General features: G+C 35.3%; 1 protein-coding gene across 2 annotated transcripts in view; it reads left to right on the top strand.

Annotated features, from left to right (window-relative positions):
- TMEM38B (transmembrane protein 38B) overlaps positions 1-24,381 on the top strand; it is a 48,887-nt gene extending 24,506 nt beyond the window's left edge. The window contains exons 3-6 of one of the 2 annotated variants that reach the window (XM_045195263.3): positions 2,082-2,158; positions 3,092-3,179; positions 7,198-7,315; positions 24,152-24,381. In XM_045195263.3, coding sequence (XP_045051198.1) covers positions 2,082-2,158; positions 3,092-3,179; positions 7,198-7,315; positions 24,152-24,367 — 499 coding nt within the window. In that variant the 3' untranslated portion in view covers positions 24,368-24,381. Of the gene's footprint in view, positions 1-2,049; positions 2,235-3,091; positions 3,180-7,197; positions 7,316-24,151 lie in introns of both variants that reach the window. The other variant, XM_045195262.2, reaches the window with a different exon arrangement.
- Positions 24,382-26,550: the final 2,169 nt, after the last annotated feature.

Genomic DNA, 26,550 nt, shown 5'->3' with positions numbered 1-26,550 from the left:
CTTTAGAGATATCGGATTAAATGGAATAAAGACTTATTCATTAAAAATAGCAACAATCAATATTTTAGATTGTATATCATAATGTTACATAGTTGAATATAAAAAGTCCAGGATTGCCCTCGTAAAAGTACAGGTTTTTAACTCGTTGAAGATAGTCTCAGTGTACAGAATGAAAATTGGGTCACTTGTATTTATGTTTTTGTTCTTTATTTGAGTGTTTTAGTTTTGATATCATCCCCCTTTCTTAATCTGATCTACAGGGTATACCAAAATATTTTAATTTTATTTAAAAATACATTTTAAAATTGCTTACTTAAGTGTCACTCATTTCCCCCCGTAATCTCTAACTGATTTCTTGGAAATTTATTCTATAGTTAAAGAGAGAAGTATATAGAGTCTTACAAAATATCACATGAACATGTAAAATTTTTAAATCATGCCAGTCATTTTCAAAAGCTTTTTACTACTTGTAAGTAACTTATTTCTTTCTCTCAAGCTTTTAAATTATCAACTGATTCTTTGATTTGATATATTTTTTATTTTGCCTCAAGATTAACTATTAATAAATTATTTAATTCAGGACTACTTTTCATCACGCTGAGTTTAGGTGAGGGGAAAACAAGATGAATTATTCCTGCTCTCTAAAGTCTATTATAATTTATTATGAGCATTGCAGCTTTTATACAGGGTGTGGCAAACTTCAGTTTACAGTTGTGAGTATGCAAGGCACAGTTTATTCTTGTATTATTGTTTATTGATTATTGTATTTTCCATATGAACAACTGTAAACCTACTTTTGCCCCACCCTGTATATTATAAAGAAAAATGTATTAAGAGCAATCTGTGTTTAGGCATAGGAACCAATTGTTTTAGTTGTACAGAGCCATTAGAATTTGTTTAGTCTGAACTGAGAATATTAAATAAAACAAACTAAGACGAAATAAAACTCCCAGAGTCAGTGTATGTAGTACTATTAGAGTGGGACGTTGAAGAATAAGAAGGGATTGGAAGGTGGAAATAAAGGGGAAAGAGTGCCTCAGGCTGAACAAACCACTGCATCTTGTATTGGGTCTCTGAAGCAGCATTTTGGCACGTAGATTTCATATTCCATGCATACTTTCAGGAATTCCTACTTTATGAATCATGAACTGCAGTAAGATTAACAACTTCTTTTAGAAGAAATATAATACTTCTTTCATACAGTGTATTCCATATCTCTCCATTAGAAAGAAGATACGTTCTGCTTTAAGCACACAATTGTCAGCTAGAGAGTATTTTTAGGAACGGGGGATAGGGGGAGTAGAGTGTTTTCCAATTTAACACTACTGCTAAACTGTTTGAACAGATGCTTAGAACAAATGAAGCCTCAAAAAATAATTCATCTGAGGAGGAGTGAATTATTCTTAAACTAGTATCACGCTTTAATTGGTTAAAACTTAATCTTACTCAACTGAATTGAAGAACAAGCTTTGTATTCTTTCAGCTGTGTGAAAATGTGTTTTCCCTTAACACCAATCTGTCTCCTTGAGCACATGACCTTTCATTGTGTAGGTCGTGGTTTATGTACTGCACCAAGGGGCACAGGTAAAGATGGTAGTGGGGTGGAAATGCAGCCCTTGCTCGGGTACCAAGGGCCCTTTTCTAATGCCTTTTCCCAGAGGAGAAAAGCGGCACTGTAGCTAGAGAAGTGATTATATATTTGCTGTATTTTTTTAGTGGACTCAGCACTTAGCTTCTAGAAGAGAATAGGCACAAATTAGAAACCCAGTAAATGCTTTTTGCATAAATAGAGTATTCAGTAGTCCAAACAGGATTAAATTCCCCTCTGATCATGACTTTTTGGCAGATTATTATATGTGCTTCATGTTATTTTTTAAAAAAACTGACTCTACCCAATCTGTGGTGTTCTTGGAATCAAATGCTATGTTTATGTGGAGTTTATATTTATATGTTTGTTGAATTTTGCCAAATTGTTATTGCTGACATGCTATATTTTAATTTATGTTTTGATTCTATTTATATATTAAAATATTTAAATTTTAATTTCAGGTATATTATTTTTTTTTGCCCATATGACCTAGTTTCCCAGGGCTATTCTTTCCTACCTGTTCAACTCTTGGCTGCAGGAATGAAGGAAGTGACCAGAACTTGGAAAATAGTAGGTGGAGTCACACATGCTAATAGCTATTACAAAAATGGCTGGATAGTCATGATAGCTATTGGATGGGCCCGAGGTAATATTACCAGTGTGTGTTCAAAACTATTGTTATTGGTGTGCTGCGACTACTGAACAATTCTCTAGTTACCTTAATGGGGACCACATACTCTTATAACAGTCTTTTCGGGGGATGGGAGCTTTGTCTCTGTTAGCTAGTAAAGTTAATTCAAAACCAGCACTTTTCACGGGTATCAGCCATTAGCCATTATTTTGATGCCAACTGTTTTACAATATAAAATTTTTATGATTGGTTTTATTAGCAACCCCAGAACCAGAGGGATTCATAATTAATTAAGGTGTGGTGCCATCATAAATAAAACAAGTTTACAGAAATTATATGGTGCACGTAAAAAAAATTGCTCTGTTTTTTAATTCAGAATAACTGAAAGTGGCAAATATGATTGAATATAGGTTCATGTCTACTTTGCATTACTTACGTTTATTGTTGAGTTCTTTTGTATGTAGGAATTGAACAGATTTCTCCAGTCTCTTGTTTTACTGTGTTTAACCATAACTAGTATCGGGAAAAGAAATGATAAAGCACAGAATTTTATTTGCCAGGTAGCTAGAGGTTTATTTGCAACAAACCTCTAGCTACATCTCTGTGCCTGAGGACCCAGTTTTAACCCTAATTGCAGTGTAATAGACAGCCACCATGATGGTGAAAGGGAAGAGCCGCAATAGTGTCAGTACCGGAAATGTACTAGGCAACTTTTTTTCTTCTTCCCCAAATTATATTTTTGCTTAATTATATTTTGGGGATCCTCTTGTGATTGTAAGTCAGGAGATAATATTATGGCTTTGTTTGTTCTAGAGAAATATTTTCTCTAGAAAACTTAGCTAAATATTTTTGTTTTATTTTCTTATTTTTAGGGGCAGGTGGTAGCGTAATCACGAATTTTGAGCAGTTGGTAAAAGGAAGTTGGAGACCACAAGGTGATGAATGGCTGAAGATGTCCTAGTGAGTTGTTGTTAACTTTGCTAAGACCTGGCTTTTTGTCCTTAGATTTCAGCAAATTTCTTTTTAAAAACATTTTGTGGATTCTAAGTGTGGATGAAATATAGGTGAAAAAAATAAATAGTAACAATAATGGGGAAGAAAGACCAGGAAACTTTATTCTTTCAAAAAGTCTGGTCTCTCAAATGTCATTTTAAAAGTACATATTGATTTATTTATCTTTGGGTTCTTCCCCTTAGGAAAACAAAAACATCTAGATTGTTAGAGAATTGTGGGAAGAGTATGAATTTATGGAGAGAGAATTACATAGGCACAGACTTCTCTGGATGGAAATGAATCTCACTTGCAGTCTCTTGGCATTTTCATTAATGAAACCACCCAGATTTCAGATTTACATAGTTCTTTTAGTAAAATGTCAACCTTATGAGAACAAATCAATACATTGTCATAAAGCCCTTATTAGTTGCTTTAAAAATGAAAGTTAAACTTAATAGTATATAACAAGATTAGAGGAAATAACCCACCCTATATTTGTTCAATGCAAACTACCTTTTGTGTCCACACAAGGAAATCTGATTGTTAGATGTTCTATAAAGACACTGTCCCAATACTAAGTAAGTCACACATGTATCCCTGATGTACCTGAAAATGAAACAGAGAAGTATAGTTACTATTTCCACAATTCAAGAAGAAAAAGACTTAGGGAATAGCAGCAATAATAAGTAAGGCAAGCAAAGACTTCATGTGAAAATAAGCTCATTAGAATGGATTAAAAAGGAGGGTTGAGAAGTAGTATGGATGGTGAAGTATATGTTTGAGAACCAACAAATTCCAGCATATTTAACTTGGAAAGTGCTTCTTAAAGCTTGAATGAGGTGGTTTAGAAATAGAACAAAGAAGGCTTTGGTTGATAGTAAGTTATAAATAAGGCATTAGTGTAATTAAGGGGAAATTTTTCTCCTTGAAAACATCTTTTATAAGCCATTTCTTGGGACTTTAAAACTGAAGTCGAAGTGCATTTCTCCTCTGTTCAAAACCTTGCAGTGACTCCCCCCACATGACCCTCCAGGATGGCTCTCCCCTGCACCCAATCTGCTTTGACTTCACCTCTTACTCCCTTGTCCACTGCACTCTATTCTGGAAAACGCCGGGTGTGGTTTGGTTTAATGCTAGCTTTTCTCTTTGCCTAGAATCTTTTTTCTCAGGGAGCTACCTCCCTAACTACTTTGCTCAAAGTATTTTCTCAAAGCTCACCTTCTCAGTGAGATCTCTCCCGCTTACAATTGGAACATTGCCTTCTATTATTCTTTCCTTTGTATAGTGTTTATCATATTGTATTATTTACTTATTCATTGTGTTTATTCTCCTCTCCCTTTGACTTCCCCCACACGTCAAAGAATACAAGAGGCCAAGGACAGGGATTTTTGTCTTTTTTGATTGCTTTTGTGTCCCAAGCACCTACCACATAGTAGACCCTCAATAAATATTAGATGAATGAATGATCGACAAGTTGTCAGGCAATTATGATTTTTGTCTAGTATGATATTTTGTGTATGTGTGTATATATTTAAGTTTTCATATCTATTACCAAATACTTTTGCACAGCAGAGAAAGCCTATTTGGTTTTAGAGAATACACGTATTTTCATAAACAGAATGTTGGTAGAAATATGAATGTTAGAGGTGCTGGTGAGGGCTCAGAAGGAAATGGGGAACATGATATTAGAAACTGTAGAGATGATTCAGTTTCAGTGGCAGAAACCTTAGCTGAACTGTGGAAAGCATAACTTGTAAGCAATGAACTTGGATATTTAGCTGAAGAAATTTAGAAGCCAAGTGTTGAAGTGTGGACTGGTTTTTCCTCGCTGCTTATAATAAAGTGTGAGAGGAAAGGTTTGAATTGAAGGAATAACTGCTAAGTAAGGAAACTGAAACTTGATGATTTAGGAAGTTCTCAGCCAGTCTAGATTGCAAAAGATGCTAAAATGAGGAGACTCATTCTTAAGAAACCCTGCTGTGGAAAGAAAGTCAGGGGTGTTGCTGGACAGTTTCTGCTAGCGTTTAAAGCCATTAGGCATATGATACATGGACCCATTCAGCTATCAGGGCAGAGACCAGGATGAGAAGGGATTATCCAGAAAGGATCTGTGAAGGGCATTTTTGACTAATGACATGGGTCCCTGTGTCATACACCAGAGACCCACAAGGTCTTTGAAAATGTTATATCACTAGAAACATTGCCATCTTGGACTGAAAGGGACAGAGATAAGATGAAATAAAAGAATGCTGTCAGACTCCCAAAATTCTACAGGCAGGAAACAGGCTGATAAAACTGTTCAGCTGCAAACATGTGCTACCCTTTAAGGAAAAGGAAGAATGACTTTAAGGTGAGAGCTATGGGCCTAGAGGCCTGAGGCCAGGCACACAGGCTGTAGTCAGAGGTTCAAAGGCCAGAGCCAGGAGTGCAGAGGTTGGAACTGCAGACTCAGAGGACACAGCCTTAAGCCATAGAGGATTATTCCCAGGCCTCAAAACCTAATGGAATTTGCCCTGCTGGATTTTGAAATTGTGTAGGACTGGTGACCACTTTCTTCTGTTTTGTCCCTTTTGGAATGGGAGTGCCTATAACTGTTACCCATGCCTGTTCCGCCAGTGTGTTTTGGAAGCAGATAGTTTATTTAGTAGTTTCACCGGGACTATAAGAATTTTCTAAATGCTTTCTGATCTTCCTAACCAATCTCACCGACTTCTTCCTAAATCCTAGCCCTTTTCGAATCCCCTGCCCCAGTTTATTGTTTATCATATTCATTGTCTCTGGATTTATGCTCTAGGAGAACCCAATCCAGAATGGATGTGTGTTGGCTAAGAGGATGCCTGTGAAGAGGCAGTATGGCACCGAAACAAAACTGCTAGAAACACAGAGTAGCAAAATGACATTAAGACAAACCCAATTTCATTTGACTTTTATCTCACCCTGTTAAAATATCAATTTGGTGTACATTTTATAATACAGTTGTCCATGCATATACTTTATAAATTAATTGATAAACATATTTTAGGGAGTATCTTACTTTTTTATCAATGAAAATACACAGTCAAAAATTTAGACTACTTTTCCAAAACAGGAATGCTGCCTGATCATTGTTAAGCAAAGTCCAAACTCCTGTTGCCCAGACCTAACCCTGTTTTGAACTCAATTCTTAGCTTATAATAATGAAATTAATAACTTATTTTTCCATAAAATGCTTGTAGGGGCTTTTAAATGCCATATTTTGCAATGTGGCATTCTAAGAGTTTATCTTTTTACAGTTGTAATCATAAAGAGCTAGATAATGATCTGTTACTGAGAGATGCTTTAAATGCATGGCAAATACATGACATGAAAGTAGTGCTTCATACTTATAGACTAACATCTTACAGACTTTCAACGTTCAGCATTAATTTACTAAGATACGACCTAATGCAAATATTCTGTGCTGGAGTTAAGTAATGTGCTGGAGTTAGCTCATACTGTTTTATGTGTATAACTTCTCTCTGTTTTACACAGCAGCCTGAAGTTGGTTGTGGTGGGAATATTTACACAATGGAAATGAGAAAATAGGAATCAGGGCTTTCTTTTCCTTCTCCCGTCCCACCCAAGGAGCCTGCTTAGCACTGTAAGGTTTTTCAGGACTAATCTACTTTTCCCAAATTACGCTGTGGAACATGGGACTTTCAGATCCTTTGTGAAAAAGTGTTTTGTAATCAACTGTGTTTCAGACATATTGCATATAGAAATGTACTTTATCAAAGAGTCACAGTATGTATGAACATTCTAAAGTCTGATACCTTATGCTGTCAAGACAGGTATTTAATTTTATATAGCTTAGTATTTCCGTAACTTTATAAGTATCATCACAGAACTCATCTTTGTGTTACATCTATTAATAACTCATTAAATTAGTACTTTGTAGAGTGCTCTGAGGAATATAGACAGAGATCATGTTTAATGCTTACTGACTTAAAGTGTGTTTTATTTTCAGCCCTGCCAAAGTAACCCTGCTGGGGTCAATTATCTTCACATTTCAGCACACTGAACATCTGGCAGTAGCAAGGCATCATCTTGTGTTCCTCTATACCATGTTTCTTGTGAGCACAAAGGTAAGAGTTCAAAGTAGCAATAAATCAGTGTCGCACATTCTGTGTAACCAGAATTCTGTATATGAGGCAAGTAACAGGGACATTTATCTATTTTTATTGTTATTACAGTCTAAAAACATGAATTTTGGGGAGTTTATTTAGCAAATCCATGACTTCCTGAAACTTAGGTCTCCTGTGATTCCTCGCTTGGTTTGTGCTGATCCTACCGGGAAAGACTAGCAGACAGCCTAAAAGTCTATTGGCGGCCAGACAGCAGTAGAAATGAAAATAGCCAAGGCTGATCAGAGACTGCAAAGTCAGTGTTGTCTCATTGGTAAAATGAGGTGGTTGTCTAGATGTTCTCTGAAGTTCCTTTAAGCTTTAAAATTTTGAAATTCCATATTAGGACATTTGTGGCCAATCTCTTCTGTTATTTTTGTCTGGTTTGAAGCTTTATTCCTTCTTGAAGATTGGAGATAGTATGATATAAGATCACATCTTTTAGAGACAGGTTGTCTTAAGTTCACACCCAGCTTTGCTCTCTGATTCCTGAATAGGTAAGTCACTTAATGTCTCTGAATCCCAACTTTCTCATCTTCATTATATGATTGTTGAGAGGATTGGAGATGATACATGTCATTATGTTACAGTATCTGACACATCTTATGAATTCTGTTTGCAGCTGTATCATGAGGCTAATTCTGATTATTGTTATTCTTATCATTATTAGATATTGTTCCCTGTTCACAGCTAGATAATTAATTTTCAAATAAGATTATTGTTCAGGGCTAGAGAAATTTTATAGCTACCTCTGTCTCAGCCTAGATATTTTTGGCTTCTTAAAAGGATTCTTAAAAGGATACAGTATATATTTTATAAATTTATGTCTTAGAGCCAAGTCACTTCATTTCTGTTTCAGTAATTTCTGCAATGGAGGTGATATGTGGTGGTAATTCACATAGTACAAATATCTCTTCAGTGTGCCTTCCTCTTCCAATCCTCAGATTTTGGGCCATATGCATTTCTTTGTCACAGCTTTACTGAAATGCATTTTAAATACCATCCAATTCATCCATTTAAAGTATATAGTTCAGTGGTTTTTAGTACAGTCACAGAGTTGTACAAGCATCACTCCAATCAATACTGAAATATGTTTATCACTCCCAAAAGAAACCTCACACTCATTAGCAGTTACTTCACATTTTTCCTTAATGACCCAGCTATAGGAAACCACTAATCTACTTTGTTTAATAAATTTGTCTATTCTGACATTTTATGTAAATGGAATCACACAATATGTGGTGGTGTGACTGATTTCTTTCACTTAGCATAATGTTTTGTAGGGTCATCTGTATTGTGGTGTGTATCAGTGTACTGTTCCTTTTCATTGCTTAGGATATGACATTGCATGGATTATATTTTATGTATCCATCAATTGATGGATATTTGGATTCTTCTACTTTGGCTAATATGAAAATTCCCTTTATCAGGTTGAGGAAATTTTCTTGTTTCTAGTGTGCTGAGCATTTTTATCATGAATAGGTGTTAAATTTCATTAAATGCTTTTCTCTGCACATGGGTTAAGATAATTATATGATTTTTCTCCTATATTCTGTTAATATAGTGGATTATATTGATTGATTTAAAAATGGTTATACCAGCCTTTCATTTTTTGTGATAAACCCCACAGTCACGATGTGTCCTGTTTGTATACTGCTGGGGTGACATTGGTTAACAAGATCACGTGGGTTTCAGGTGTACTTCTCTGTGCTGCATGATCTGTAGACTGCACTGTGTGCCCACCACCCAAAGTCAGATCATCTTCTGTCACCATGTATTTGGCCCCCTTTACCCTTTAATACCTCTCACTCCCTTCCCTGTGGTAACTACCACACTGTCGTCTGTGACTATGAGTTTCGGGTTTATATCCCACATATGAGTGAAGTCATATGGTTCTTAGCTCTCTCTGACTTATTTCGCTAAGCATAATATTCTCAAGGTCCATTCATGTTGTTGTAAATGATGGTATTTCATCTTTTCTTATGGCTGAGTAGTATTCCGTTGTATATATGTACCACATCTTCTTTATCCAGTCCTCCGTCGAAGGACACTGGTTGTCTCCATGTCTTAGCCACTGCGAATAATGCTGCAATGAACATAGGGGTGCATATATCTTTGTGAATAAACGTTTTTGAGTTTTTCATGTAGACACCCACAAAGAGGGATGGCTGGGTCATATGGTAACTCCATTATTAATTTTTTGGGAAACCTCCATACTGTTTTCCATAGTGGCTGTAACAGTTTACATTCTCACCAGCAGTGAATGAGGGTTCCTTTTCTCCACAACCTCTCCAACCTTTATTATTACCTGTCTTGTTGATAATAGCCATTCTAACAGGTGTGAGGTGGTATCTCATCATAGTTTTGATTTGCATGTCCCTAATAGCTAGTGAAGTTGAACATCTTTTCATATATCTGTTGGACATTTGTATGTCTTCTTGGGAGAGGAGTCTGTTCAGGTTCTCTGCCCATTTTTTTTTTAATTTTTAAAGATTTTATGTATTCATTTTCAGAGAGAGGGGAAGAGAAGGAGAAAGAGAGGAGAGAAACATCAGTGTGTGCTTGCCTCTCATGTACCCTATACTGGGGACTTGGCCTACAACCCAGGCATGTGCCCCAGACTGGGAATTGAACCAGCGACGCTTTGATTCTCAGGATGGCACTCAACCACCGAGTGTGGCACTCAACCACTCTCATGTGCAGTTAGGAATTTGTTACAGAGCAAGGTGACTTTCATTAGAGGGTACTGCAGAAGGCTTAGGACACTTGGGTTGCACTGCAGAGGATTGTTTGGGTTTGGGCAGTTGAAGACAGACAGAAGTATGGGTGGGGTGCAGAGAGAGATTAATTACGTAAGTTTTGCTTGTATAGATACATAGGCACACAATATAAGCATATTGTAATGGTCTTTGAATTATTTTTTGAGGCAGAAGTTATGTTTATTCATCATACTCTCAATGCTAGGCACTGTAGAGGATATAAAAGGACCTAATTACTGTTTGTGTCCTTAAAGAACTTACATAGTATGCCACATTTTTCTGGGCATTTTGAAAAGATATAGCATGAGGTATTATATAGAGAATGTGACAGAGCTTTAAACAGTTTCTTTACTTGAATTAATTTGTATTTTAGGACATGTTATAAATGTCAGATTGTTTTTAGGGATTCAACTTTCATTTTCTTCACTTTTTAAGCAAGAAAACATGGAATCAAATGCTATTTGATTTAGGCAATATGCTTTTTCTCTTAATAGCTTGCTAAATAAGGAGATAATTTTATATTTTATTTGCAAAAGGATAAAGGTTCATTCCATTTGTTACCATTATATTTGTATCACCTTGCTGAATCAAGGCCTTATGAGAGGCTGAATTCACAGAAGTCCGTCCTTGAACTTCCTAAGTCTATTTCAGCAGTAACTCCTGATGCTGGCAATATTTCTCAGCTGAGTGATGACTTCACTAGGAGGAGAGCTTCTATTAAAACACTCGAATTGAAAAATACTTACTATAGTTCACGTTCTCAGGAAATACTTTAGATCCTGGCACTCTTTTCTTTTGGAGTTTGTTTAAAAAAATGCTGTTTTCCTGACAATGGACCATTGTATTTATCTAAATTCTTTTACCTTTTATTGGCAGTCCATGAAGCCAGGATAATTTTGCTAGTACATCTTATTGAAACTATTTATTCCAAATATAAGGAAGTTTTTCTTAGACCTTTCCCAATAATGGCATAAACATGGAGGTTAACATTATATTTAGATTCTTCTCATTCTATATTCTCCCCCTGGTGACCACATTCATATTCGTGCCTTTACCTTATACTTGTATGATAATGACTTCCAGATCTATATCCTGTACTTAAATGTTTCTGGGCAAACCTCCATTACTGTACTTTCTTTGTACTAGTTCTGTAACTACTGATTTCCTTGCTTGTCTTTGACTAGTTCTTAGGGTCCATAAGGGCAGGGGCTACATTCAATACTCCTCTGGCAGCCAGATAAAATGAACAAGCAGATATTTAAACCCCATTGATAGTTGGTTTTACACTTTGTTAGTGCCATTCTATTCAATATTTCGGATTTGTCTTCTAGAATGTACCGCTTTTGGGGTGTCAGTTTAAGTCTGAAGTGTACCCCTGAGTGGTTCTACCTAGCCTATCCTTGAATTTCAACCTGTCTTCCCAGAACTAAGCAGCTAGCTGCTGAAGTGTCTGCTCTTTGGCATCTCAGCTGTTGCTGTGGGCTAGGTTTTGAAATTACTTCCTGTGCTTACACAGTTTAGGATTGATAAACTTCTCTACAGCAGATTATGTGTGGATTTTTTGGCTCACCGCCATGTGATATATTCCTGTTTGAGCTGTACTGCCCTCAAATCCTAGATGCTTTGGCCTTCTCAGACTCCAGCCTTAATCTCTTTAGTCCATTTGGGACTTCCACTTTTTATTTCTCTATGCTGTGAATATCCACATACCCTTAAAGAAAAAGCCAAGGGTGAATGTGGAGTTCACCTGTTCAGCATCCTTTCTCTTAGGGATTATACCCATTGGGATCTTCCTGTACTGGTGGTTCTCCAGTGCCCTTTAACGGTTTTATATATTTTTGTCTTTTGTATTGATTTTGGTGAAAAATTGAGTCTGATGTCTAAGTCTTTAGTAATGGTTGGCCTGGTGTCCATGTGCATACAATAAAAAATTCTATTTTCTTTGTTTATTTTTATGTGAATTATGTCAAATTCACATAACAAAATCAACTATTTCAAAGTTTACACTTCATTGTTATTTAGTATATTCAAGTGTTGTGTGTGTATGCATTTTTAATTTATGTAATGATAGTACATTATAGCTCTTGTTCTTTGTCTCATTTTCACTTAACAGTATACTTTAAGAATTTTTCCATATTTGTATTAATTACTATTAATAATTGCACAGTATGCATTTTCACTTATTCATTTCTTTTATGTAGACACCTGGTTTGGTCTCCAGCTCTCCATTGCTTACACTGTATTGCAGTTAGTAAGAATTTGTTCTTGATTCTTTTGTCTTCAAGCAAGTAGGTTATGTGGAGCCTCTTATCAAAATTTGATTTAAAATTTCTAGTTTGATTCATTATCTGATATATGCTGGAGGAATTGATACTTAGAAATTCATGGGCTTTTTGGAACCATTCTAGTCCATAAAGTTCTCCCCTCAGATTTATTTTGACACCAATCTAATTTCTTCAGCAAATCTAAATATCTCTGAACACAGTGTACTTTGCCAGATGAAGGATTGGTAGCACTCTCTATTCCACCTCTCGATATTGTGGTTGCTTACATATATAAATATATGTGGAAAAATTTGATGATTAGAAACTTTCTACAGTACCTCCTAGTGGCAGTGTTCTGCAATTCACTGAAAGTCTGTGACAAGATTATAATAGGATGCAGCAGTATATTTAGTGGTTAAACTCAAAATCTGGGTGTTCCAAACTGCTTTTCTACTTAAATATTTAGCTCTGTGACTTTGGGGAAGTTGCTTAACCTGTCCGAGCATCAGTTCCATATCTACATAATGAGAGCAATAATAGAGTAGTTGTTGGATTCAATTTAAAGAGGATAAGGTAATGTAAAATACTTACCACAGTTCTGGACATGTTAAGCCCAGAGTAATGATAGGTAGACTGTAGATTATATTTTATCTCATTTCCTTTGAATACTAAATGCATTTTGTGACTATACTGCTTATTTGGAATTCTAAAAATGTGATACTTTGTATTATGTTAATGAGTTACTTTTCCATCCATTAAGTATAAATTTATAGAGAACAGAGATTTTCCAGAATCCATCTTAGTTTGCCTCTGTTGAAGATTAAATTAAGAATACATTTTGAACACAGTGAGAACTTCAACAAAGGAAGTAGAAAATGTAAGAAAGTATCAAATAGAAGTCACAGAGCTGAAGAATAAAATAACTGAACTGAAAAATGCTCTACAGGGATTCGGCAGCAGACTAAGATGAAGCAGAAGAAAAGATCAGTGAACTCAAAGACAGGGAAGTGGAACTCATCCAGTCAGCAAAATAAAAAGAATTAAAAAAAGAGACAAGGGCAGCTGATGGTACTTATGGGGCAACATCAAGCAGACTCACATACTCAGTATAGGTGTCCGTTTTTGTGTGTGGCAGTTTCTAAGTTATCAGCTTTTAAAATCAGTACTTTTTAATGGACAGAGTGACCAAAAATCTGTCACAGCATTTTGAGACTCATTAAACAAACTTTAATGAGAGGAAAAAGGAAAAGAGAGAAAGAAAGGGCCAGAAAACTTATCTGAAGAAATAATGGCCCAAAACTTCCCTAACCAGGGGTAAGGAAAGAGACATACAGGCAGCTCAGAGACTTCCAAATGAGAGAAACCCAAAGACACCTAAAGCAAGACACATTATGATTAAAAACGTCAAAAGTTAAAGCAAGGAGAACATCTTAAAAAGAGTAAGAAGAGAACAACTTGTTATGTATCAGGGAACCCCCATGCGACTCACAGATTTATCAAGATCTTCGCAGGCCAGAGGTAGTGGCACAATATGTTCAAAGTGCTGAAAGAAAAAAAAGTTTAACCAAGGATACTTTACTTGGCAAACTTATCATTCAGAATTGAAGGAGGGATAAAGAGTTTTCCAGACAAGCAAAAGCTAAAGGATTTCATCATTACTAGATCAGTCTTATAAGAAATATTAAAAGGGCTTCTTTAAGCAGAAAAGAAAGGGTGCTATTAGTAACAAGAAAACATAAAAGTTTATATCTCAATAAGGTTGACTATATGGAGAAGGTATTTGATTAATCATTTTTGAGGCTAGTATGAAGGTTAAAAGACAAAAGGAAAAATAACTATTGATTAAGGTATACACAAGATAAAAACATGTAAAATGTTTTTGATGTTGTGGCATCAAAAACATAAAAAGTGTGGTGGGGAAGAGTAAAAATGTAGAGCTTTAAAATATGTTCAAACTTAAGTTGTTTTCAATTTAAAATAGACTGTTATAAATGTAAGTTGTTAGATGTAAGCCTCATGGTAACCACAAAGCAAAAACCCACAACAGATATACAAAGGATGATCTGAGAACAATATTAGCATATCACTAAATAAAGTCACCAAACCAGAAGGGAAGAGAGGAAGAAGGGAACAGAGAAGAATTAGAAAGCAGCCAGAAAACAATGAACTAAATGACTATAAGTACATGCCTGCCATTAATTACTCTAAGTGTAAATGGACTAAATTCTCTAATTAAAAGACACTGAGTAGCTGAATGGATTAAAAAATGAGACCCCCCCTATATACTACCTACAAGAGACTCACTTCAGACGTAAGGACACACACAGACTGAAAGTGAAGGGATGGGAAAAAGAGTTCCATGGAAATGGAAACCAAAAGAAAGCTGTGGTAGACAAAATAGACTTTAAAACAAAGACTGGATTAAGAGATAAAGAGGGGCATTACATAACGATAAAGGGGACAGTCAACAAGAGGATATAACATTTGCGAATATTTATGCAGCCAAAATAGGAGCACCTAAATGTATAAAGCATATATTAACAAACCTTGGAAACAAAATACAACCAGAGACATTGAAGTTAAGAACAATCTAACAATAGTTAGGGGGGAGTGGGGAGGGGACAGTGAGGAGAGGGGATTACAGGAACTACTATAAAGGACACATGGACAAAATCAAGGGGGAGGGTGGAGGTGGGGGAGGGAGGTGGGTTTGGCTGGGGTGGGGTGGAGGGATGGGGAGAAAAGGCATAGAACTGTAATTGAATAACAATAAAAATTATAAAAAAAATCTAAAGGGAGGAGATATATATATAGCAATACAGTAATGGTAGGGAACTTTAATGCTTCAGTTATATCAATAGATAGATAATCCAGACAGAAAATCAAAAGGAAACATTGGCATTAAATGACGCATTAGCCTATATGATCTTAACAAGATATACAGAACCATTGCATTTAAAAGCAGTAGCATACATGGAACCATAAATGACCCCAAGTAGCTGCAGCAATTTTGAGAAAGAAGAACAAAGTAGGAGAGATCACAGTACATGATATGAAACTATATTACAAGGCCACTGTAATCAAACCGTATGCTACTGGCACAGGAACAGACATACAGACCAATGGATCCGAATAGAGAGCCCAGAAATAAACCTGAGTCTCTGTGGTCAATTGATATTTGACAAAGGGGGCAGAAGCATAAAATGGAGTAAAAATAGCCTCTTCAACAAATGGTGTTGGGAGATCTGGACAGCTACATGCAAAAAAATGAAACTCAACCACCAACTTACAGCATACACAAAAATAAATTAAAGATGGATAAAAGACTTAAATATAAGTTGCAACACCATAAAAGTCCTAGAGGAGAACACAGGCAGGAAAATCTCAGATGTTCCATGCAGCAGTATTTTGACTGATGTGTCCCCTAGAGCAGGGGTGTCAAACTCATTTTCACCAGGGGCCACATCAGCCTTGCGGTTGCCTTCAAAGGGCCGAATGTAGAACTCCTTGCCCCTAGTTAAGGCATAGTTACATTTATACAGACCTAAAATTACATTCGGCTGATGTGGTCCTCGGTGAAAATGAGTTTGATACTCCTGCCCCAGAGCAAGAGACATAAAGGAAAGAATAAACAAATGGGATCTCATCAAAATAAATAGCTTTGCTTGGCTGAAGAAAACAGCATTAAAATGAAAAGAGAACCAACCGTATGGGAAAACATATTTGCAAATGATAACTCAGGCAAGAGTTTGATCTCCAAAATATATAAAGAACTCACATGACTGCACTCCAGGAAGAAAACAACCCAATCAATAAATGAGCAAAGGACTTGAATAGACACTTATCCAAGGCAGACATACGGAGGGCCCAGAGACTGAAAAGATGCTTAGCATCACTAGCCATCAGAAAGATGCAAATTAAAACTACAATGAGATACCACTTCATACCTGTGAGAATGACCATCATAAACAAATCAACAAACAAGTGTTGAAGAAGATGTAGAGAAAAGGGAACGCTAGTGCACTGTTGGTGGGAATGCAGACTGGTGCAGCCACTGTGGAAAACAGTATGGAATTTCCTCAGAAAACTAAAAATGAAACTGCCTTTTGACTTAGGAGTACCACTGTTGGGATTATACCCTAAGAATCCTGAAACACCATTCAAAAGATCCTAAGGCACCTCAGGATCTTCATAGCAGCACAATTCACAATAGCCAAGTGCTGTAAACAACCTAATGCACATCAGTAAATGAGTGGATTAAAAAATTGTGGTACATTTACACAATGGAATACTGTGCAGCAGAAAAGAAGCTCCTACCATTCGAGACAGCATGGATGGAAGTGGAAAGCATTATGCTAAGTGAAATAAGCCAGGTGGTGAAAGAGAAAGACCGTGTGATCTTACCTGTAAGTGAAACGTAATCAACAAAACAAACAAGCAAGCACAATACAACCAGAGACATTGAAATAAAGAACAATCTGACAGTAACCAGAGAAGAGGAGGGAGAGGGGTAATAAGGGGCAGGGGGTCAAGGATCGTGTGAAGGACACATGGACAAAGCCAAAGGGGGTGGGTTTGAGGGTGGGAAGCAGGGATGGGTGGGATGGGAGGCGTGGTGGGGTAAAAATGGAGAAAATTGTACTTGAACAACAACAAAAAAATAAAAGCAATAACATACACATTCTTCTGAAGCATACATCTAACATTGTCCAGAATAGATTATATGTTAGGTCAGAGTCCTAGTAAATTAAAAGAAAACCTGAAATCATATCAAGCTGCTTTTCTGACCCCACTCAGTATGAAACTAGAAATCAATTACAAGAAGAAAACTGGAAAATTCATAAATATGTGGAGATTAAACAACATGGTACTGAACAAGCAAGGAGTCAAAAGAGAAATCAAAAAGTATTTTGGTACAAAGGAACATGGAAATACAACATAACAAAACATGGGGTGCAGCAAAAGCAGTTCTGAGGGGAAAGTTCATAGTGATAAATGTATACTTCAAGGATCAAAAGAATCTCAAACAACTTAACTTTACAATTCAAGGAGCTAGAAGAAAATGAAGCTCTGAGTTAGAAGGAAGGAAACAACAAAGATCAGAGCTGAAATAAATGAAATCAACCAGTGATTTTCAACTTTTTTCATCTCATGGCACACATAAACTACTAAAATTCAGTGGCACACCAAAAAATATATTTTTTGCTGATTTGACAAAAAATGGGTATAATTTTGATTCATTCACACCAAACAGCTATTGTTGTGTTAGCTGTTGTCATTTTTTTTTATTTCACAGTCTAATGGAAAAGAGGTCATTACTGTCTCTGACTGAATAGTCAGGTATTGCACATTAAAAAATTTGTTGTGGCACACTAAAAGATAGTAGAAAAGATATATGAAACTAAGAGCTGATGTTTTAAAAAGGAAAATGAAATTAACAAACCTTTACTAGACTCTCTACAAAGAAAAAGAGAGAACTCAAATAAATAAAATCAGAAATGAAAGAGAAGACATTACAATTGATACCACAGTAATACAAAGGATCTTAAGAGTCTACTATGAATACTTATACACCAACAAATTTGACAACCCAGAAGAAGTTGGTAAATTTCTAGAAACATACAACTTTCCAAGACTGAATCATGAAGAAATACAAAATCTGAACAGACCAATTACTATTAAGAATGTTTTTGAATCAGTTATCAAAAGCCTCCCAACAAACAAAAGTCCAAAAAGACCAGGTTGCTTCACTGGTGAATTTTACCAAATATCAAAGGAAAATTAATACCGATTCTCTGAAAATCTTCCAAAAAATAGGAAGAGGGAATGCTTCCAAACTAATTTTACAAAGTCAGTGTTACACTGATACCAAACCAGATGAGGTCTCCTCAAGAAAACAATTACAGGCCAATATCCCTGATGAACGTAAACACAGAAATCCTCAGCAAAATATTAGCAAGCTGAATTCAATAATACATTAAAAGGACTATAGAATATGATAAAGTGGGACTTATGGCAAGTAATATAAGGGTGGTTCAACATCGGCAAATCAATCATTGTGATACATTACCAACACATTATGAAAATGAAAGATAAAAATCATGTATAGTTATCTCAATAGATGGAGAAAAAGCATTTGACAAAATTCAACATCCGTTTATAATAAAAACTCTCAAGAAAGTTGGTGTAGGGAAATGTACTTAACCTAATAAAGGCTATATATGGAAGTAAAACTGCCTCTATTTGCAGATGGTATGATGTTATATATAGAAAACCCTAAAGACTGCACCAAAAAACTCTTAGAACAAATAAATTCAGTAAAGTTGCAGGATACAAAGTCAATGTACAAAATCTGATGCATTTCTATACATGAATAACTATTGGAAAGAGAAATTAAGAAAATGACACCATTTTAATAAAAGTAATAAAATACCTAGGAATAAATTTAATGAAGGAGGCGAAAGACCTGTATACTGAAAACATTAAAGAATAAAATTGAAGACACAAGTAAAGGAAAGGTGTTCATTCCGTTTTCATGGATTAGAAGAATTAATATCAGTAGAATGTCCATATCACCTAAAGCAATCTATAGATTTAATGCAATCCCTAACAAAATTCCAATGGCATTTTCACAGAACTAGAACAAAGAAATCTTAAAATTTGTATGGAACTACAGAAGACCCCAAATAGCCAAAGCAATCTTGAGAAAGAAAAACATAGCTGGAGGCCTGGCACTCCCTGGCTTCAAACTATATTACAAAGCAATAGTAATCGAAACTGTATGGTATCTGTGTAAAAGCAGACACACAGAACAGTGGAACAGAATTGGTAGCCCAGAAATAAATGCACATACATGTGGTCAATTAATTTATGCCAAAGAAGCCAATATTTTTAATAAATGGTGTTGAGAGAACTGGATAGTCACGTATTGAAAAAATGAAACTGGATCCCTGTCTCACACCATACACAAAAATGAACTCAAAATGGATTTCAAACTTAAACAGAAGACCAGAAAACATAAAACTTCTAGAAGAAGACATAGGCAGTAAGCTTCTTGACATCAGTCTTGCCAATGATGTTTTGAATCTGACACCAAAAACAGGCATCAAAGGCAAAAATAAACAAGTGAGACTACATTAAACTGAAAAGCTCCTGCACAGCAAGGGAAGCCATCAACAGAAATGAAAAGTCAACCTACTGAATGGGAGGAAATATTTGCATATCACATATTTGATAAGAGGTTAGTATCTATAAAGTGCAGTCATGGCGTTGGTACTGCTCATCAGCTTCAGAGCTCTTCAAACCCTGTATTTGTTGCATTTTGATGAGAAAAGAATGTTTCAGTGCTTGACACTTGCTTGGGACTTGTTACACTTGCTAGAACTTATATGAGTCCCTACGCAGCCCTGCAAGAGAAAACACTTCCTTGTTTGTTGCTTGCTTAGTGCTCAGTTTTGACACTTGTCACGAGTTCCAGAATGAATTAATGACAAGTAATGAGGTACCACTGTATAAAGAATTCATACAGCTCAGCAAGAAAACCAAATAACCCAATTAAAAAATTGGCAAAATCCCTGAATACACACACACACACAGCCAACAGGTACATGAAGAGATGCTCAACATCACTAATCATCAGGAAAATGCAAATCAAAACCACAACAAGATACTGCTTCACACCTGTTAGAATAACTATTATCAAAAGACAAAAAATTACAAGCCTGGGCGAGGATATGGAGAAAAGGGGATCCCTCACTGTTGGTGGGAATGTAAACTGATAATGTAAGCTAATATGGAAAAAAGTGTGGAGGTTCTTCAGAAAATTAAAATAGAACTGCCATATGATTTAGTATTCTATTTCTGGATATTTGTCTGAAGAAAAAGAAAGTGCTAGGTCAAAGAGATATATGCCACCCCCAGGTTCATTGCAACATTGTTTACAATAGACAAGATTTGGACACAACCGAAGTGTCCATCAGTGGATAAACGAGTGAAGAATATGTGGAGTATGTGCATACAATGAAATAGTACTAGCCATAAAGAGGAACGAAATCCTGCCATTCATGACAACATGCATTGGACCTTGAGGGCATTATGCTAAGTGAAATAAGTCAGAAAAAACAAGTACAGTGTGTTTTCACTTATATGTAGAATCTGAAATTTAACAAAATGCTGCTTTGATTACTATGGCCTTATAGTATAGTTTGATATTAGGTGGCGTGATTCCTCCAACTTCAGTCTTATTTTTCAGGGCTGCTGTTGCTATGTGGAGCCTTTTGTGGTTCCATATAAATTTTTGAAATACTCTAGTTCTGTGAAATACATTATTGGAATCTTGATAGGAATTGCGTTGAATCTGTAGATTGCTTTGGGTAGTATGGATATTTAATGATGTCCGTTCTTCCTATACATAAACATGGTATGTGCTTTCTGTTATTTGTATCTTCTTCAATTTCTTTCTTCAGTGTCCTTTAATTTTCCAAGTATAGGTCTTTTAAATAATTGATTAGGTGTATACCTAGGTATTTTATTCTTTTTGAAGCAGTTGTGAATAGGATTGTTTTCTTAATTTCCCTCTCTGTTCATTTTTGGCATATAAAAATGCATCTGATTTCTGGATATTAATTTTGTATCCTGCTACTTTGCTGAATTCATTTTTCCAATTGTTTCTTGGTGGAATCTTTGCAGTTCTCTATGTACAGTATCACATCACCTGTGAATAAAGACAGTTTTACTACTTCCTTTCCAATTTGGATGCCTTTTATTTCTTCTTCTTGTCTGATTGCTGTGGCTAGAACTTCCAGTACTATGTTGAATAAGAGAGGTGAAAGTGGACATCACTGTCTTTGTTCCGATCTTAAGGGGAACAGTTGTAGTTTTTGCCCATTGAGTATGATGCTGGCAGTGGGTTTATCATATATGGCCTTTATTATGTTTAGGTATGTTCCCTCTATTCCCACTTTGCTGAGAGTTTTGATCATAAATCAATGCTGGATTTTATCAAAGGCCTTTCCTACATCTAATGATATGATATTATGGTTTTTGTCCTTCATTTTGTTTATGTGGTAAGTCACATTTATTGATTATGAATGTTGTACCAACCTTGCATTCCCAGAATAAATCTCACTTGATCATGGTGTATGATCTTTTTGATGCATTGCTGTATTCAGTGTGCTAATATTTTGTTGAGGATTTCAGCATCTATGATCATCAGAGACATTAGCCTATAATTTTCTTTGTTTGTGGTGTCTTTATCTGGTTTTGGAATTAGGATAATACTGGCCTTGTAAAATGAGTTTGGAAATCTCTCCTCTTGAATTTTATGAATTTTTGAGAAGGAGAGGTATTAGTTCTTAGATTGTTTGGTAAAATTCACCTGTGAAGCCATTTGGTCTAGAGATTTTGTTTGTTGGAAATTTTTTATTACTGCTTCAATTTCACTATGTGTAATCTGTCTATTAAGATTCTCTGATTCTTCCTGATTTAGTTTTGGAAGATTTTTATGTTTCTAGGAATTTATCCATTTCATCCAGGTTGTCTAATTTGTTGGCATATAGTTGTTCATAATATTTTCTTTGTTTTTTTCATATTTTCTTAACAATACTTTGTATTTCTTTGGTGTCAGTTGTTATTTCTTCTCTTTCACTTCTGATTTTATTTATTTGGATCCTTTCTTTTTTTCCTGATGAGTCTGTTTAAAGGTTTATCAATCTTGTTTAACTTTTCAAAGAGCCAGCTCTTGGATTCATTGATCTTTTCTGTCATTTTTTCAGACTTTATTTTGTTTAGCTCTATTCTGATCTATTATTTCTTTCCTTCTCTTCACTTTACGCTTTGTTGTTCTTTTTTAAGTTCCTTTAAGTGTGAGGTTAGATTGTGTGAGCTTTTTCTTGTTTTTTTTTTTTTTTTTTTGAGATAGGCCTGTAATGCTATGAATTTCCCTCTTAGATTGCTTTCCCAGTGTCCCACAGATACTGGCATAAAACAGACACATAGATCAGTGGAACAGAATAGACAGCCCAGAAATAACCCACCTTTATAGTCAATTAACATTCGACAGAAGCAGCAAGCACATACAATGGGCCGAAGATAGTTTATTCAATAAATGGTGTTGGGAAAATTGGACAGATATATGCAGAAAATTGAAACTAGACTATCTTCTTAAACTACACACATGTTTAAATTCAAAATAGATCAATGACTTAAATATTGGATCTGAAACCATAAAAATCCTAGAAGAAAACATAGGCAACAAAATCTGGAATATTGCTCATAGCATTTTTTTATTGGCTATATCTCCCCAGGCAAGGGAAAGAAAAGAAAAAATAAACAAATGGGACTACATGAAACTAAAAAGTTTTTGCACAGTAAAGGGAATCAACAACAAAATAAAAAGACAACTGATAGAGTGGGAGAACATTCGCTGATACGTCTGATACGAGGTCAATATCCAAAATTTATAAAGTACTTAAAAACTCAACACCAAAAGAACAAATGACCCAATTCAAAGGTGAGCAAAGGATCTGAATAGACACTTCTCCAAGGAGGACATACAGATGGCCAACAGACATATGAAAAGATGCTCAGTGTCACTAATCATCAAGAGAAATGCAAATTAAAACTACAATGAGATACCATCTCACACCTGTCAGAATGGTAATCATTAATAAATCAACAGACAACAAATGCTGGTGAGGATGTGGAGAAAGGGGAACCCTTTGCACTGTTGGTAGGAATGCAGACTAGTGCAGCCCCTGTGGAAAGCAGTGTGGAGATACCTCAAAAAATTAAAAATAGATCTGCCTTTTGACCCAGTGATCCCACTTTTGGGAATATATCCAAAGGAACCCAAAACTAATTTGAAAGAACATAAGCACCCCTATGTTTATTGCAGCATTATTTACAATGGCCAAGATATGTAAGCAGCCCAAGTGTCTATCAGTAGATGAGTGGATAAAACAGCTATGGGACATTTACACTATGACCATAGAAATGAAGAAAATTTTACCCTTTGCAACAGTATGGATGGACCTGGAGAACATTATGCTAAGTCAATAAGCCAGTCAGAGAAAGACAAATACCATATGATTTCACTCATATGTGGAATCTAATGAACAAACTGAACTAACAAGGAAAATGGGGACAGACTCACAGATGGAGAGCAGGATGGCAGCTATAGGGGAGGAGGATGGGGGTGGAGGGATTGTGCAAAAAGGAAAATGGACTCCTGGACATGGACAACAGTGTGGTGCTTGCTGGGGGCCAGTGGGATATAAAGGGACTAAATGGTAGTGTAAAAAAATACAATAAGATTAAATAGAATTGAAACAGAGATACAGAGAGGAGAGATTGCTGGTTGCTGGAGGCAGGGTGTGATGGTGGGGCAGATGGGTGAAGGGGGTCAAAAGGTGCAAACTTCCAGTTATAAATTAAGTCATTGGGCTGTAATGTATAGCATGGTGACTGTAGTTAATAATACTATATTGCCTATTTGAAAGTTGCTAAGAGATCTTAGAAATTCTCATAAGAAAAAAATTTTTTGTAACTGTGATATTGGATGTTAACTAGACTAATTGTGGTCATTTTGCAGTATATACATATATGGAATCATGTTGTTCACCTGAAACTAACATTGTGTTATATGTTAATTATACCTCAATTAAAAAAACCCACATTTTGAATTTTTCTCCCTTTTTTATTACCTTTCCCTCTCAGTTTTGAGAAAGGAAACATTTGTATTTAAATTCAAAAGTGACTTTGTTGTTTTTTTACAGATAATCATGATGATTACAGAGACTGCTACTGTGCCTTTTGCTCCTTTTGAGGACACACTGAGATGGATATTGTTTGGCTGGCAGCAGCAATTCTCATTATATGAAAAGAGAAGTGAAATAAAATCATCTTCCAGAGGCACTGGTTCATCGACCTCAAAATCTGTAGCTGGTACTTCAGATAAAGTTAAAAAGAAACATACTAAGAAGACTGAGTAAATTTACTCCATGAGTTTTAGAAGGCAAAAATTTCTTATCTACCTGTCAGATTGTGATGAATATTTCTATTGTAAATGATGTGAAATAAAGATTATATGTAAGGATGGAGGTGACAAAAAAAAAAAAGAACTTCTTTCTATTTCAGGGAGACTCTCCCTCTCCAGATTGGAATTCTTGAGTGTTATGAGTGTATCATGTGAAATTGTTATTTCTAAGTTATATAAAAATATTTTATTGTGGTTATTTTATAGTTTTATATTGATAAAAGCAGGCTAGATGTTTTTAATGTTAGAGAAAATAAACCTACTATCATTGCAAAATTACAAAAATTAAAGCTCTTTTATTTTATTTAGGTATTTTTTAATCTATTTGAGCCTCAGTTCAGCAACATTAAACTTTTAATTCACATTATCCTATAATTTCTAGATATGGAAAATAATTCCTGCTTAATTTTGAACACTGGGAAGAGTAAACTTTACCTAAATCATTTTGTATTACAAATGAAAATAAATTACTAGTTTGTATTTCAGATATAAAAAAATTGTATATTTTGTTCATATTAAATGGAAATATCTGAAATTTTATTAATTTTTTTAGTAGTTTTTTTCAGTGAGGACAGAGTATTAGCCTGAAACTTGAAGTCTATTTCACGTCCTTGTTTATAATGTTTCTTTTTTGTCAAAAGAAAATCAGGGGTGTAATTTTTAATAAATTACTAATCCTATGTTTTTCTTTGCAAGTTTTATTTGAGGAGCTTATGCTTTTTTTCTCTCTCCTTAGAAATTTATTTTTAACTGTAGGAGAAATTATTCTCAGCAAGTTATGTACTCTTCTTTCTGATCTTTGGTTTGAATACATTGATGGCAGTATCACCTTAATGATTCAACAAAAAGTATTATTTCAATTCAAAAATTTTCCCTGTATGTCTCTTTTCTAATGGGAACTTTTCAGTTTTCTAGTTGCAATGTCTCTGACTAGTTTGCCTATGTTTATGTTATATTTTACTCTATGTGTACATGTATATATTATTAATTTTACTTTAAATTAAAAATAGTACCCGTATGTGAAAATGCTTAGCTCTAATGATACTTGTCCTTGGGCCTTTGGCAGTAACCAGCTACATTCTCTACGGTAGCCCATTTGAGTGAAGAATGACGACATTAAATCTGGTTCCTTTTAGATTGCTCGCTTTATTTTATAGTTTAAAAGTTCAGTTAGAACTTTAAAGCTCTGTGACTGACATTTCTTCTATGCAGACTATGAATCTGCTGACCTGCAGAGAGTTAGCATGTATCAGGCATTTTTGGATGGCTAAGAAGTACTCAAATCACAATCAAATTAGAAGGGTTTTTTGTTTGTTTGTTTGTTTTTTGATAATTTAAAAACATTTTTTAACACATACAGACACCAGCAAGGACTATACTTTTACTTGCTAAAAAAAATTTTTTTGTAGTGGGTAGAACCTTTGACAGCTTTTGGATGCTAAGAAGTTTATTTTTAGTATTGTGATAAGTAAGATATTACATACTTAAAATTCTTTATTATATTTGATACTCTTGTAGTTAAGAACTGTTTAAAATTAACATGTTATTGTTGACTTAATTTTGAAATTTGGGTTTGACTATAGTTGGAATCTTGTATTAATATATATTTATTAAAATAAGTTATTTAGCACCAATGGAGTATTTTTGTGATTTAAAAAAAATATTGAGTTAGGCATTCAGAACTCATCTGGTGTTTTGATTGATAGAGCATGTACTGAATAATTACTGTCCAAATGGACATTGCTACAAACTTTTAAAGTCTATGCAAGCTTCCTAAAACCGTTAACTCAGGGTTCTTAGGAGCTGTGCCGGCGGAGAACATGATTTAGGCCTGAGACCTCCCACCCTGAATCTACCCATGCTGCTTAGACACTTGCCTACATTTGCAAAGCAAATTGTTAGACTCCTTACCCAACGTGTAGCTCAAATGAGGCCTGTTGACTAGCTTAACACAGCCAATTATTAGTAGCCCTGAGAAAGTCAAGACCTGGTAGATCTTACATAAGAGGCAAGAAGCTGACAAGAACATGGGCTGGCTTAACTCAGTGATCTCACATTCTAAGAAAATGTGGCCAAATTAATATCAAATTCTGATGTATTAGGTTAGTTACTCTTTTTTGCTGAGGGTGAAGGCTGGAG

Source organism: Desmodus rotundus, chromosome 1 (genome assembly GCF_022682495.2).
Source record: "Desmodus rotundus isolate HL8 chromosome 1, HLdesRot8A.1, whole genome shotgun sequence".
In the NCBI taxonomy this organism is placed as follows: Eukaryota; Metazoa; Chordata; class Mammalia; order Chiroptera; family Phyllostomidae; genus Desmodus; species Desmodus rotundus.
The sequence above is the reverse complement of the archived record's forward strand: the minus strand, read 5'-3'. Positions and strand labels throughout refer to the sequence as shown.